This window comes from Phalacrocorax aristotelis, chromosome 2, assembly GCF_949628215.1.
Source record: "Phalacrocorax aristotelis chromosome 2, bGulAri2.1, whole genome shotgun sequence".
NCBI lineage: Eukaryota > Metazoa > Chordata > Aves > Suliformes > Phalacrocoracidae > Phalacrocorax > Phalacrocorax aristotelis.
The window spans coordinates 155,854,146-155,870,502 of NC_134277.1; the positions used below are offsets into that span (position 1 = coordinate 155,854,146).

Below are 16,357 nucleotides of genomic sequence, written 5' to 3' on the forward strand. Positions count from 1 at the left end.
CAATAAACTGGTCCACCTTTTGTAAGTAAAAGAAAATCCATTGCCCACACTGCCATGCAAGGCCATGTCTTGTTTGGGATGAAGCCAGCCCCTTCCCCAAAAGCTGACAGCAGAATTCCAGCTCCTCAGTACACTCTGGCAAGGCAACTCCCAGACACTGATGCACCACGGGGGGGATCTGCTGGAATTAGACCTGGAGTTAAAACCAAAGGCAAACCCCAAGCCTCCCTTTTGACTCTGGCTTGGGTCACAACTTTATGCTCTCTACTTATGACAATTTGAAACATACGGTGTTTTTGTGGAAATGTCACATGTACATCTCCCACACAGTCACTGCACAGCAGTGCTTGGGCAGTGCCATGATACGTCCAGATGCAGAAGCTGCTGCCATAAGGCCACTGTCAAGGGTACTAACTGGTACTCTTATGTATTTTTCAGCAAGGGCTCTGGGGTTTTTTTGCTGAAAGAAAAAAAAGGGAAAAATACCCCAAAAAATCCAATGTAAAACAGGTGTATATAAAACACCTCATTATACCTACACACAAGGGAGCCAGTGGGAAACGCAGAAGGGGACAGAGAAAATAGCAGTTATCTGGGTGGCGAGACATAGAACATAAAGTGCTTTGTGCTACGCAAAAACTGTCAACCATTTAAAAAATTAAAGAAACCCACCAATTATTTGAAGAGGGAAAAAAATGCTATTTCCTTTAACCTATTAATCTTACTGAATTTCCCAACTCTGAACCCAGGCTCTCAATGTTTGTCTGCACGCCAAATATGTATTATGCATGCGTATGCCAGGAGCCCTGAAAGCCTTGACAATTAACAGCAGGGCCTAAGGCTTTACTAGATGCTCGAGCAAAACGCAAGCCGGCAAGCGGAGGATACCAAAGCAGCCTGATTATGTTTCCATCTCAGTGGTGTATTATCCAGCTAAATGTACCTGATGGCATGCAGGAGACTGACACCAGCTTGAGGAAGAAAAAAAACACTTTTTGGGGGGGGGGGGGGGGGGACGGGGACGGATGCCTGGTCACAAAGCAAGCAAAATTGGAATAGTCACCAAGCATTTCCATGACTATCGATTCTTTGTCTTTAAAAATGTTGTTCTTATCCAGCCAAGACTTATACTTAAATAAGCTATAACAGCTCACTTCAGTTGTTTACTATATTTGTTTGGTTGAAATCAATGCAATCTCTTCACCTGTGCACTCCCACACTGGCCAAGAGCACCTGATCTCATTTTGAACAGTAGAAAAATGCAGCATGTTTTTTTAAATGTCACTGAATTAATAACCTGGGTGGTGGGTTTTGTTGGTGTGGTTTTTTGGTTGGGGGGGGGGGGGGGGTACTTTTTTTTTTTTTGCAACTGTTACAGAAAACCTTTCAGTAATTTTGCACCTGTGACATGAATTCCTGCATTATCTGCTCAGCTTGCAGCATCTTGATCTGTTCTCTGCAACTCTGAATTCTCTCCAATAAACTCAGCTGAAAATTAAGAGGAATTTATTTTATGTGTTCCAATAGAATTTGCTTTCACTTTTCCCTGAAGTCATGTCCACAAGCTCGTATCTCTCTCAGTAACACACAACTGAAGTCTTGCACATAAATTCTGTCATCCCTTCAAGATTTTCAAAAAAACGCTTCCACCACCACATCCCTGCTGAAACCAAAACCCCATCGATTCCTACCTACAGCAGAAGTGCACAACACCTATCACTTCACAGGCCCTAGTAACCAGAGTTTATCCCACCTCCAGCACCTGGGAAGCAAGGACGCCATTTAGCAATGCTTTGGGGGACAAACCAAGGAGATGACATGGAAATCAGACTAATGCTGTAAATGCTGCGAGGCTCCCGTACTCTGGGGAGCAGCTCCTACTTCAAGACCTCTTTGCGTGCTACCTTGAGCATGGCAGCTCCACTGCCACTCTGTGTCTCACCTCCATGTTTGTAATAATAGTTCTTGCTTTTGTCAAAGTGGCCATCAAGAGAAATGTTAATGGTGGTGGAAACCACATGCTAAGAGAGCCATAGAATTTCATCCTTGATTCGACATGTATTACTTTCTCAATTTAAACACAAAGAAACAGCAGGTAGAAGTCAATGTCTTTGTCTAAGAAGTGCTTTTGTGACATAAAGCCACTTTTGGAGAGTAATAATGCAGTATTTTCAAATGCCGTCTCTCCCAAAGCTTCCTCTGCACCTTCTGCGATTTCTGATTTCAACCAGCTGATAAATGAAATCAATTTTCCCCCCTTTAAATGTCAGGGTTACTCATGCCCCGGCATTTTCTGTGAAAACAGCAGGCCTCCTCCACCTCCAGCCCCACTTGGAGAAGAGCCTTTACAGAAATCTGGGTCACAAATCCTCTCTTTAGCTCCTCATGGGTTAAAATAGAAATCTGATACAGTGCAGGTTTGTTTAAACAGTTTTCTTGAAAATCATCAATGGTTTAATCTGTGGACTATTTCCCCCAAAATAACTTTGTGCTCAATTATTTCTTCACCATCAGATGACAGATGCCTTCCGTGAAACGGGTGTTTCACCATCACTGTACGACACTCCATGGTGCCAAGTCCCCTCAAGCTGCTCAGCATGGCCCAGCCCTCGCCTGCCCACCCGCCCACCGAGGCATGTCACAGGTAAGCCATAACATGCCATTATCCTACTCTATTGCTTAATTAGTTTATAGGTGGTTAGTCACCTGATCCCATGGCCCAGCTCCAGCTAATCTATGCTGAACACAAGCAGGGAACTGCCTTTACGCCTCAGGGCTGAAAAACAAAATGGTGCCTCGTGCCTGTCACCAACATAGCCAGTCCACAATTAGGGACATGAAACAACTTTCCCTCAGGGACAGGCACTACAACAAGTGGTTGAAACGCACCAGGCTGAGCTGGCAAAGCACCTGCAAATGCCACACACCAACACCCAGACCCTCCAGCGTCCAGCCAGACAGCATCCTCCATAGCGGCAGCTCCTGGGGATGGATCCTCCCTGCCTGCCGCTGGGGCGGGAAGGAGAGGAGGCACCATCTTCATTCAGTGAAATCCCATCCGACATCCAGACCCCTGGACATGGGCAAATGTTTGTCTTCCTCACCATTCAAATCTATTTTAATTAGCAATAAATTTAATCTTCCTCAGTCAAATCTGGTTTGCTCATGACAGTAACTGGTAAGTGATTCCTTGTCTGTGTCTCAACCCATGAGCTTTTTCATCTTATTTTCTCCCCTGTCCTGTTGAGGAGGAGTGAGAGAGCTGCTGGGTGGGCATCTGGCAGCTGGCCAAGGTCAGCCCACCACACCAGGAAAGAGCTGGCAACGCTCACTAACAGTCAGCTTTGGAAGGAGCACTTAAACCCTGGATGGATTAATAACCGTTTGGTTTTTTTTTTTTTTAATGAACCAACACAGCCACCCTACACAAACACAACTCCACAAGAGATTTACTGAAGTTTGTTTTTCCCTTCCTTTCAGGCCAGCAATCCTGCAGCAGGGGTGAGAAGAGACCCAGACAAAAAACTCAGTGATTTCTCAGTAAAGGAAGGGTAGACTTGCAGCAAAGGATAATATTTACTGAAACTGTTATTGATTACGTCTAATGGCAAGAACAGGAACCCAGATTGTTGTATTTAAATTACAACTTGAGTATCAGCAGCCTTGACAGTTTAAAACTGTTGTCACTCCTTCTGCTAAGAAGTTACGATTCTTCTTTTTCCTTCATGAGAAGACATTTACTTCCTTTAATAATTTATTTGCATGCACCCCAAATCCCACAGACGAGATGCACCACATATTCTAAAAACCTTTGACAGGATTCTTTTAAGTGCTTTCATTTATCAGAAAGGCTTTTCAGCCCTATTATCAACTCTTGCTGGGGCACCGAGTACAAAGGCAGCAGAAACAGTTTGGTATCTTGTCCACAGCAACAACCCATCTAAACTTCTGGGGGCGGGGGAAGAGACAGAGAGCTGCTTTACATTAAAGCAAACTCAGAATCTAATTTTGGCTGTTCCAGCTAGAGAGGTAGGAAAGAAAGGGACCAGGCATTCAGTGCCTTGGTTTTAATCTCACCAGTTATCAAAGCAAGAGCTGTATGCCTTCCAGAAAAATACTGAACAATGACTATATGCAGGCTTCAATAAAATGGGAAAAAAAACACTACACAGGCTACAAGAGTTAGGACTTCTACACCTCAGTGTAGCTGTTCAGCTATGGTCAGCTAAAAAGCTGAGTCCCAAACACGTATCACTTACCAAGCTTCATGCCCTAGTAACACATCCAAATGTCATACATCCATCTTTGGAACAAAAATTGTAACTTTGCTCCTGCACATGTCCTCCTACCCCTTGAAAGTAAGTTATGCTGAAAACAAAAGATTTTTATACATTTTATCAGATACCAGAATCACAAGGATTATTATGAATGTCTTCTTTCTGTGCCATTCACTACACTACCTCCAAGTAGCAAAGAGACTTTATTGTGTTAGATACCATACAAAGTCACAGATGTTACACACAACAAATGGCCTGGATTACCAAGTATGGTTTGCACATAGAGACTACCACTTTTCCAAGGGGACTTCAGCAGGCAAAAAACAGGAAAAAGTGGAGGGGAAGGGGATAGGGAAACAATGACAGCCAGAAAAAAAAGGTTCCGGCCACAGATGTCTCCATACGTGGGAAGATGCAAGAGTTGACAATCAGTCTCCCTTCCCAGCTAGCATCTGGTACTGGAAGTTTCTCCTCTTTTCTAAAAGAATCGTTAGTCAGCTGGGGAAAAGGGCATGTGGCCCGCCACAACTGCAAGAGTTACAAAGCACCACCAACCACTAATACGTTCCTCTGTGCAATCTGCAGATTTAGCCAAGGCTATGACTCATGAATAGGATTGCCATGTCCTTTAATAAGTCACAAAAGCTCCTGCAACACACAGGTGAGCAGAGAATGGACATCATCTTACACAAAGTTCATAACTGCTCTTCTCCATCCAAAAAGTTCTGCTTGTTGCCTTTGCCTCTTTCTAGGTTGAAAAATAAAACAATTCAAGACCCTGCCTCATGAAGCTGTCCAAGCTGCATCAACGTCCCAGTCGCTCACCAGAATAGTCTCAATCTTTCAACAGACTGAAACATAAATTTTGCTGGCAAGACTTCACTCTTATGAAGATGTAGAGGTGTACACAACACCTATTCCGTGAGTTCTTTGGTTTCACTTACCTCATTTCAAATACACAGAGCCATAGAATGGTTTGGGTTGGAAGAGACCGTTGCAGATCTTTAGTCCAATCCCCCCTGCTATGGGCAGGGACATCTTGCACTAGATCAGATTGCTCTAAGCCCTGTCCAAACTGAACACTTCCAATGATGGAGCATCCACAACTTCCCTGGGCAACCTGTTTCACTGCCTCACCACTCTCATCATAAAAAAAATATTCCTCCTTACGTCCAGTCTAAATCTACCTTCTATATCTACCCATTTCTTAAATTCAAAACCAGAACTGAATCAACAAAGTTCCAATACTGATTTCAAGAGCATCCCAATGTTGCCCATTAGCTGTTTTCCAGTGATGCAGGACAAGAAACAATCAGCTTTACTTGCTGCAGAGGAGTTTCAGGTTGGAAAATCCCTCCAACGAAGACCAGTTAACAGGTAACTCTGAAAGATCAGGGAGCATCCTTTTGCTGGAACTCTAAGGAAGAGTAACGCATTTATATAGAGGTCTTCTAGGAAACTGTAATACTCCCAACAAGGCAGGAAAAGGGGCTACATGATTGCAAATCCCCTTCTGTCTTTCTAAGCTAAAAGCATTGCCATGCACAGGGGAGGTTCGAGCATAGCTCCAGCAGCAAAAGGGACTTGCATCTCATGCAGATTGCTTGCTGGGCCAGGAATAAGAAGTCATCAACAGCAAAAGACAAGACATGAACTTTGAACTTCACAGGATTTCACAGCAAGAGCCAAATGCATGCATTACTGAATAGAGGAGGAGACAGGTACAAACTCAGGATTTGAGAGATTATAATGCATGCAAGTGAAAGTAAAGGCATGTCAAATATCAGATTAAGATGCCAGTTAACCTGTAACTACCCTTCAAGAAAGCAAGCAGGGGTAATTAAAATCAAAGTCTTGTATCTGTACACCTATTTCCATTATTTCTGCCACTTGTTTAACGAACAGCAGGGTTAGAAAGAAGTTTCCCTCAGCACACACAGTATAAATAGGTATGCCAAGCTTTGCTTTCACAAGGTGATACATTATCACAACATTGCAAATTATGCAACAAAACACTACTGAAGACATCTCATACGCTATTAAGAAAACCTGTCAACTAGATAGTTCTTCTATGTATCATAGAACCACTCATTTAGTATGTTCAAAACTGTTTGGTGTTCAGTCTAAACAGAGCATTAGGACATTGAGAAAAAGGGATAATGGTATAGTATCTTGAGAAAGTCAAGACTGAAGTCCAGTCAGGGAAGTCCAGAAAAGGGTAATCACCTCACTGGGGAAAAAAACACATAGATATCAGTTATTCCTACGTTCCCAAAACCACCTGAAGAACTCTAAAGAATGCCCAGATCCCTGAGCACTTAAATGCAGCACTTCTTAGCAAGAACACAGGTATTTATTAGACCTCACTAACCATTTGAAGGCGGAGGGAACTTAAGCCTGGTACCATTCTGCTGTTAGAGCTCTAGAGTCTTTAATTTGTATTATAATAAAGCCTGCACCATGCTAGTCCATATTTAAACACCCCCAGCGGAGGATACCAGTTGCCCCATGGTTGTGACTTCAGTTTGTAGTATAGCAAGGACCTGTAAAAACCCATCCCCCTTGGTTGCTGCACGGCATCTTGGCTTACAACCCAACTCGTGGGCTTCCTTGCTACGTCAATAGGGACCACGTCAAATCTGTACCGTCTGCAGCCCAGTTTCATAGTTTGCAAGACGAAGAAACTCAGCTCCAAAGCAGCCACTTTGTGGTTTAAATCCAAGATTAAGTAATTAGCAAACAAAAGTTATCCTGTGAGAAGATACATCATGCATAAACATACAGTCTCTCCTTCTCCAAACACAGGAAGTTATTCACAAGGTGGAGGGCAGGAAACAGCTAGCCACAACTTCTAGAGACCTTTTATCCCATGCTAAATTAAAAAAGCTGGACATTAAGTAGTCTTCCAGAGGAGGCATTTAGTTCCACATTCTTCCCTGCAGGTCTAAACATGTTTGCAAGCCTGAATAGCAGACTTCTCCTCAGAGACTCATCAATACCACCTTTCATCCACTCAGTCATTAAGTGGCCACTGTGCATACTCGGCAGCTATTTTCTAAACCCACAGTATTTCAGCTAGATCAAAACGAAGATAATAAAATATCAGGAGGCATGCATTCAAGTTAATGCCTAGACAGGACAGCCTCAAGCCAACAGTCCTGGGCTGGAAATGCCACCAACACCACTGGGGTCTCATCACTTCTTCCAAAGCAAGGAGACACCTCCATTTCTGAGCATTCATTGCTTGATCTCAGCACAATCTCCATCACACAAGAATCTAAACAATCCCCAGGACCCAAGAAGTGACAGTTATCTGTTGCAAAAGTACTGACAAGGGTCTGAGTTGACCACAGAGTATGTCATTGGGGAACAGGCAGCAGCCAGGAGGCAAATTTTTTGCTGCTTTATGAACTTCGGCTCTTGCCAGAGAGTGAAGTTCAGCTAAGCTTGTCACAGGCTACCTCCTCTCCATTTCACTCATGAAACAATCACTTTGAACCTCCAAGTTAGACACTTAGTTTGCTCATGGACAATGAGCAACCATGAGGTTTGCTCATGGACAATTTTGTTAGTAGGCATCTCATCACAAATGAAGTTTTATTAATGAAAAATCCCAAATTAAGCCACTACACAAAGGGCTTCAGTGATATTGCTAAGTACACATCTGACTTACCTAACAAAAAAAAAATATGTTTGGGTGGGAAGTGTGGTGGCAGTTTATATGGAAGACAAAAATGGAAACAAAAGAATATGAACCAAATTTCTCTAGTTACACACTCATCACTAGCATTAAGCACACCAACAGAATCAGCGGTCACAGGTTCATTCCTGCAAGTGTTCTTTTTAAAAATATCCAAGGTGATTTGTTAAACGCTGTTTATACACCAGCCAGCATCCTAGAATTAAAGTGAACTACACAACACTGATGGTTGTTGGCCAGAAGACTGAAAAACACAGAACTTGCACACAGCCTCACAAGACAGACGGCCAAATTCTTTATGCCTATGGCTAAGAGGTTCCAGTCAGACTTCTCCACTAAGGACTGAGATGTTCCATAGTTTCAGTTACTGAAGAGGGCTTGAAGACGTTTGTGCCAAGAGTTGATCAGTCATTTGTAGGTGTCATCTCTTCTGCCTCCAAACACCGGGTTATCACAGCAGTGGGGAGCAGCAACGTGTCTTAAGCAGTAACTACAAAGTGGTGTGTATGTGTGGATAGAAACACGTATTATATTGGGAGCTTAAAAACCATCCCCTCATTAAGTCCATGCTCTAGGTGCGCTCAATTCCTTCTTGTCCTAGGGGAAAGGAGTAAGCGCCACTGAACCTGCAGCCACAGCTTGCCCTTCTGTAAAATGGGAGCCATTCTTTGGGGCTAAGTCACGCACAGAGCACTTTGAAGATGAAAGCTGCTATGGTCTTAATCACAGAGCTACCAGACATTTTGTCTCCAATCCTTCAAAACATCTCATCATTCAAGCTATCTCACAGCCCTGCAGGAAGAAGTCAATCAACATCCTTAAAGGTCAGCACAGATGCCACTGAACAGGGCAGCGTTTGGCACCTTACAATATCAAGATACATATAATTTTGGAATTGAAAATATACACTTGAAGGGGGAAATGCATTTCTATATATAGCCTAAAGAGGCTACTCTACTCCAAAGAGTAGCCTCTTTATGGTACTAACTCAAACCTCCCTGTACCCATCTTTGCATGCTCTGAAGTAGACAAAAAATCTTTTTCCATAGAGTTCCTATTCTGCTCTCTGCCATGTAATGCTTTCTGCTTATCTTCAAGACCACACTGTCTTTGGGTAGACCATGAACCTTAAAAATGTTTTTCAGAAGCTGAAAACACACAGGCTGTTAGGCAGAAGATGCTCTTTACAGATTCACAGGAGTAGTCCATCAACTGTAGAAACTTCTGTACTTTGAAAAAAACATAGCAAGAAAATGGTTTTTTAGATATTTTATCTCAAAGATTTTGGGACAGCTCCTGCAGACGCAGAACTGAGGGAGGAAGCAAGCTCTCCCAAATATCACCCTCTGTTAGGTATTAACCAGTGCCGAGCCTGTAATTACACAGACTTCTTGTCCTCCAACATTTGTTCAGTCAATTGCGTTTCATGCAGCGCTGCACAACTCCTTCCACACTTACAACCTCACAGACCCTATTATGCAGCCCTTGGCGTCCTGCCAGATCCAAAAGGAGTACTCTCAAAAGACATTAAAAATCCTTGCCCTGGGTATGCCACAGAATCAGCCAGCCTCGTACACATTTACGTAGCGAATGCTCGGCAGTTGTATGAATTGTTAACACTCACGCAAGAATATTTGGATCAAGAAAGAATGTGTCCCTAAAAATTAAATTCTCTGTATGTCCCAGCTATTCCTTATTTAATGAACCCCAGTATTTAAGCAGGCATGCAGTGGCTGTCTTCCTGCACCATCATTCAGCCTTTGCTGCACATCAATCCTTCCCCCTCCAAGATCTTTACAGAAGGATACTGCAACTGAACTGCTTAGGAAAGGTGAGGAATTTCAGTGTATGCAAACCAACCATTTGGGCAAGCAAGTTTTGGGAGGCAGCAGGGGTAAGAAATCAGTGCAGCCAGCTAAGCCCAAAACGCCTTGGTGGTAAAACCTTTAAAAAAAAAAAGAGAAAAAAAAAACACAAAGAAAAGCTGTATATAGTGGAAATGAACTCACTTCATGCTTTTGGGGGAAGGGGAAGAAATGTCAATTCGCCAGGTCTGGCATAAATCAGTTTCCCTAAAGACTACCATGCAAGGGACATGCCAGTGCAACACAGCATGCATGGGAAAGGGAGGACAGAGATGCCCTTTCCTCTCCAAGCCTGTACCTGTCTGTTGCATACAAAACATTTGTTTTTCCTTACAATAGCTATCAAACTTACAGCTGGACTGAAACTAGACCTTAAAAATCATTGAACTGAACATTCTTAACCTCCACAGAGATCCCCAAGCTTCAAATAAAGCTCAGCTGCAGAAGAGCTGTCATATTATGACATGTCAGGGTAAAACAAATTTGCCCAGGTTCTCTGATACATGTGGGTTGTCCCCTGGATTAACATAAATGCAGGGGAGCTACAGCTGTGCTTGCCATAGTAACTGTCTCAGCATTTCCATTTGTTCCAACAAATATTTTTTTTCACTCAGTTTATATTATTTGTGTGAATAGCACAAGGCCATCCCTCACAGGCAAATCACGCCTACTTAACAAATGGCTCTTAATCCTTGATGTGACCAACCCCCAGCTCCATCTTCCACAAAAAGCAAGGTTAAAACGCTGTTTCTCACTGGTCACATCCTAACAGGAGATAAGAGGCTGCAAAACCAAAAATGTTTCTCATGCCCATATGTGTATGTTCATGCCTTTCTCTTCCGCTTTGACCAAGAGCTTTGCATGGCTGAAAGCAAAGGCGTACCACCCCCTCATCTACAAGTCCCAGCAGCACAATGGAGCCAAGGGAAGGGTTCACCTCCTTTGTAGCATTAGAGGTTACTGCCAAAAGCAAAAGGTTGACTTTATTGAGTTCTCAGCTATACAACTATAAATAAGGTACATACACTTAAAATAATTTCTAAAATTTCACTCCTCCTTTGTTTTTGCTCACCAACAGGACATTTGCAGTCCACCTCAAACCTACACGTCCCTCACATGCAGGGAAATGAGTGAGACCAATTGGTAATCCGCACCAGACCCATAAAAATTTAGTAAATCCTCCCACTTGGTATAGACAAAGCCACAGACAACCTGTGTTTGTCCAAATTGTCTCGCCCTCATGCCCACCCCAAGGGTGTTGGGCACTGTACACGTACAGCAAGGCCCTGCCCTGCCAAAAAACATGCTGGCAGCAGAGGTGAGACAAATAAAGAACATGCAGAAAGGAAAAGCAGCAGCATAGAGCAAGTGATGAACTACAAACACTGCCAATTTCAACGTTTTCAGAGGTGTTTCCTTGTTTCCCTTCTTCCTTCAAGTAGCAGAGAACAACACAATTAAAAGCAACGTAAACTCAAGACTCAAAGAAATGCAGCATTAAAAAGAATCTGCTCTGCGTGAGAAGACAAAGTCTTTTGAAACCCATTTGCAACAGGCCCTCCCAAAAATTATGTGCACTGATTTGCTCTGCACTACAAGAAACATTGAAATTAACAGCATCTCGTTTCTCAATTGTGGGAAATTAGTTACAAACCATTCAGATCAAATACTCCCTTCCCACAGGGAGCTACACAAAGTATGCCACGTTCAAAGAGGAGCCACACGGCGTTTGAATGCAGCACACAAAACTACTCCTCTGAGGGGACATACATGTTTCATTTTCGCTTTTATAAACTTTAATTGCTTTGAAAAAGATCTTGCATAAGAGTATAACAAATTGTAAGCGCCACGTACTCAGTGACGTTTCATAGGAAACACCAAGGCTGTGACAACAGACCAAAACCTAAGGATGGGGTGGGCAGCCTTTTTCCTACCTGTATGATTCTTTGATCTGATCCCAGAATCATAAAACATCGAAGCCCAACTCTAGACCACAACAGCCAAGTACAATTCCCATTGTGGACTCTCCACAAACAACCTGGTCACCATGCACACCATGTAGTACTCAACAAATGTGACCCTTGTTTTGCATGGAAGACATGGACTTCCCTTGTCAGGAGGCTGAAGTTCCAGATGTACATTGAAGTGCTGTATAAATGGGATGTTTATTATCCATTCTTATATTTAACTCAGTAACATTGTTTCTCTAAATAACAGCTTTACACTGAATTATTCTGGAGCTTGTTTTGTTGAGTAGTAAGCACAAAATTATTTTTGTTAGAGGATGGAGAGAAATTTGTGGTTTCTGGAGAAGATATTAAAGGCAGTTCAAGAGATAATCTTGAATCAAAAAATGTGATGTGTTAGTCACACGGGCATATATTGCCCTCATTAAGTTTCGAAGTTAACACAGTACAGAGACAAATGGAAGCAATCACATTACTCAGGATTTTAGTTCCAGTTTCTGTAACCTTGTTGAGATCAAGGAGAGCTCAAAATTAACAGCAGGTACACCTGAGCTAGTTCTGTGTCAGTGTGAACAAAGAGGATAATCAGTCCACACATACTCTATCTTCATCACCTTGGCTGCAGCACCCATCTGCATCCACTGGCACGACTTCAGAGTCGTTTTAATATGCTGTTGATTAACCCTACCGTCTTCACAACTAAGTTTAAGGCAGAAAAATACATATGACAAAAAGAACCTGCAAATTACTTAGTTAAAAAAAAGGCGGATGCTGCAGCAAATCCCTCAGCACTGCAGGGCATGTGGGGCCTTGATTGCAGCCTGCGATGAGAAACAGGCACAGATAGTGCACTTGGGTACGTGTGGGCAGACCCCTACGCAACGTCTCCAACATTCTGCCAGAAGCCTGCCCACACAGACCTGCTACGTGAAACAGCACTTAAAATGCTAATTTTCACTTTACTACTAAGGGTATAATGAGCTGAAAAGGTCTGGTTAGCTGGCAAAAAACAGCTACTTTTTCTTCAAAATTGTCACGATCCTTTGTGCACAATTCACAAAGAACCCTAGTGCACCTCATCAGCAGTACAGCATTGGCTGCATCAAACTGGACTACAGGTAAAAATTGTTTGCTCTACTCATGCTGAAGAGCAAGCAGATTTTTAAACAGTTACAACCACCACACTGCCAAAGATCTCCTGTGATTCCTTCCAAACCTCCCCCCCAGTAATTGCCTGTCCACAAAACAGGTTCCACTACTACGGTGCATTAAGAAAAAAATATTCACACCTGTGCCTATCTCCATAAGCTCATGTCAACATGTTTCTGATGAGCAGCATTCCCATGCAAGTAACAATGTGTAAGGAAAAAAAAAAAAAATAAATCCACACAGCAAAGGCCCATTTGCTTAAGAGCAAGAAAAATCAAATGCATCACTTCTGAAAAGAAGCAGAGAATAAACATACTCGGTATCCCTCTGTGCTGAAACCCAAAACCGCACTTCATCTGGAACAGAACATGTCCTGCGTGTTCCCCGCACAGCCCACTAAAGCGATTCCAGGACGTGTGATTGTTTCCTGATTTTGGGGGTTTTTTTGGGGGGGGTGGGGTGGGGGATGTTTTATTTTAAATTGGAGTCTCTATTAGAAATACAAGGGGGCTGAGAGCCTGAGGAACACCACTGCCAGGACTGCAGCATTGTCTTGACAGATACACACATGCACACACACACTCCCCCTCCTCTCCGCAATCTGCCTGCTCTTGACAAGCCGTGCTTTTAATTAAACGTCTCCTAAGGTCTGCTGAGAGGAAAGTGGATATGAACCCCTGCCAAAAAATAACTTCTAGTGCAAACAGCTTCTCCACGCCCCCCAAAAAAATACACTAGAAGCCATTCACCTCTGCCAGGCTCCCTCCTAGAGCAGACCCTGTCCTTCACCACTACTTGGCAGCTCTTTCTCCCGCAGCCCCCCCTGCTCACCAGCCCTGCACGGATTAAAACACCCAAAGAAATCCCATGCCCCTGACCGGGAGAAGTGCAGCGTGCATGGTCACTGCTCACTGCCTTTAGATTACGGCAGTTCCCCCATTATCTGACGCGTCCCTCAACATCTCCCAACAACTGCATCCTTCCCAGCCGGCCATGGGAGGAAGACAAGCTGCCCTTGTCCGGGGGAACACTGCAGTATTCTGCAGTACGGCCGCGCACTGGAGGCAGGGTGCCTCGAGCCCTGGGGTTTGGGGGAGGCATGACTGGCAGAACACAGCAGCGCTTTTATGCTATTTATTTCCACGAGAGAAGGGCGGGAGGCATCGGCTCACCGAAGGAAAACCCTGCAGAAGTGCCCTTGGCTGCCAAGGGTAGATTGGGAGCGCGTCTCTCAAAGGGACCCTTCGGCAGAAGGGGTCGGCGCAGCCTGAGGTCTCTGGTGGCTGGTGGAGAGGAGACCTGGCAACTTGAGACCTTTGCATTCACCCACAGAAAGAAGCGAATACCACCTCTGTGAGCACACACAGCATGAAAATAATACCACATAACCGACTGAGCAGCAATTTTAACCCAGGTGTGCATCAACTTTTGAGCATTTCCAGGCTGAGACCAGGTTTTTTCCCCATTGTGCCCATCGGGATGGCACAGAAATCCCTACGTTGCCCTTTCCAGCCCCACCCCAGGGCTGACATGCACCATGCCCATCTCTTCCACACGACGCTCCCACCTCGCTGCATTTATTCTGCTAGCGATCTGACAGCCCAAAACAAAAAAAGAAGGTGGAGGAGGAAAGAAGAAAAATTAAAAAAAACCAGACAGGTTTGGAAAACGCTGACCCGGTGCAAGACAACAGCTTGCGTGCTCGAGTAGGAGAGCCAGGAAAACGAGGGAAGGAGGGAGAGGTGGTGTCCTGCAAGCAACTCGCGAGCCCCCAGCGCGGGGGTGAAGCGTTCCCAAGGCGCCCCTTGCCCGGCGGCTCCCAGCAGCGGGGGGAGGCGCCGGGGCGGGCAGGGCCCCCCGCAGCAGCCCCGGGGCCAGGCCGGCAGGTCGCGGCACCCCCCGGTGCAGCTCCAGCTCCGGGTGCAAAGTTGCGCCGGGGCAGGTGGGGAGAGGCTTCCCCTCACCTGGGTCCCTCCCAAAAGCCTTCAGCCTCTTACCTTCATGTCGCTTATGATGGTCTGGAAGAGCCCTCCGAGCGCGCTACATTCCTTCTCTATCACAGCCTCCATTTTCCTCGCTGGAGCACACTGGAGGAGGCAGAAATTGCTGCAATTTCACTACTAAGCTAAAGAAAAATTAGACACCCCGGATTCCCACCTCATGCAAAAAAAAAAAAAAAAAAAAAAAAAAAAAGGGGGGGGGCGCGAACAAGCCGATGCAGGCAACAAGAAAAAAAAAACCAACCCAACGCACCTGAACCCCTATCTGCCTACACCGCTACTCGTTTAAAAATGGGGGGGGGGGGGGGGGGGGGGGGGGGGAAGATAAAATCCAGGGCTGTTGGCGCCTCTCTGCTACACCCGCCTCCCCGCCCCGCTGGGGAGCGCTCGGGCACCCGGAGCCGAGCGGGCACTACCCTCCCACGCACGGGAGGCCACGGAGCCCATCGCCGCGCATCGTGGCCCCAACACCGGCCCCCCGCGGCGGCGGGCACGGCGGCTCCGGGCGGCTGCGCACCCGCACCCCGAAAAATACGGGGGGAGGGGAAAAAAAAATATACGTCTGGACGTAAAAAGCGATTGGCGCGTTACGCGGCTCCTCGGGGCGCAGCCTCAGGGGTCTCTGCCGGCCCCGCCGCACCGGGCAGCGGCCAACGCACCCGACCCGCTGCCCGCCCTCGCCAGCGACAGCCCACCCCGGCCCGGCCCGCCGCTCCCCCGGGGCGGCCCCGCCCCCGGCCCGCCCCGCCCCGCCCCCGGGCCCGCCCGGGCCCGCCTCGCCCCGCGCGTCACCAGCGCGGCCGCTGATTGGCCCCGCCGCGGCGGGTTCGCGCCCCGCTGGCGGGGCGGGACGGGGGGGCTGCCGGGGGAGCGGCCAGGCCCCGCCCCGCAGGGGGGACGGTCTGTCTGGTGGCCGTCAGCGAAACTGCCCAAATTCGGCTGGTTCTGGTGAAAAACGTCTGGCTCGGGCCACCGATTCAGTGCTGAACGCGCGCCGCGGAGCCACGAGCGGCTGCAGGGACGAGCCTGGCTTCGGACAGCCGACGGCAGCTTCCGTCGCGGGTTATGTGGGGCGGCTTATGCGCCCTGTCCCGCCGATGCACACCACACGTTTAAGGGTGTCAGAGTAAGCATGCAAACCATGGTTTTTCAAATTAATTCGCTTTTCCTATTACGCCAAATTTTGCAAAACGTTGCCATTAAAACTATGTGTGTGTACCCGCACGCAGAGGCTGTGGCTCAAGTCCTGCTCACGCCGGTGCGTGCGCTTATCCCAGGGATGTCAGCAACGTAGGCTAAATGTGCCGAGGTCCCCCAGAACTTCGCGGTGCTGAGGTTAAGGAAGTGCCTAGCTGTTTTGGAGAGCTCAGGCCTAAAGATCCTGTTGTTGCTGACCTCA

General features: G+C 46.0%; 1 protein-coding gene across 10 annotated transcripts in view; it reads right to left on the reverse strand.

Annotated features, from left to right (window-relative positions):
- The window catches only part of MTSS1 (MTSS I-BAR domain containing 1), a 128,641-nt gene extending 112,976 nt beyond the window's left edge, over positions 1-15,665 (reverse strand). For 9 of the 10 annotated variants that reach the window (XM_075085776.1, XM_075085775.1, XM_075085771.1 and 6 more), the window contains exon 1: positions 14,956-15,665. In XM_075085776.1, the coding sequence (XP_074941877.1) occupies positions 14,956-15,027 (72 nt within the window). In that variant the 5' untranslated portion in view covers positions 15,028-15,665. The remainder of the gene's footprint in view (positions 1-14,955) is intronic. The other variant, XM_075085770.1, reaches the window with a different exon arrangement.
- Between the last annotated feature and the right edge of the window lie 692 nt (positions 15,666-16,357).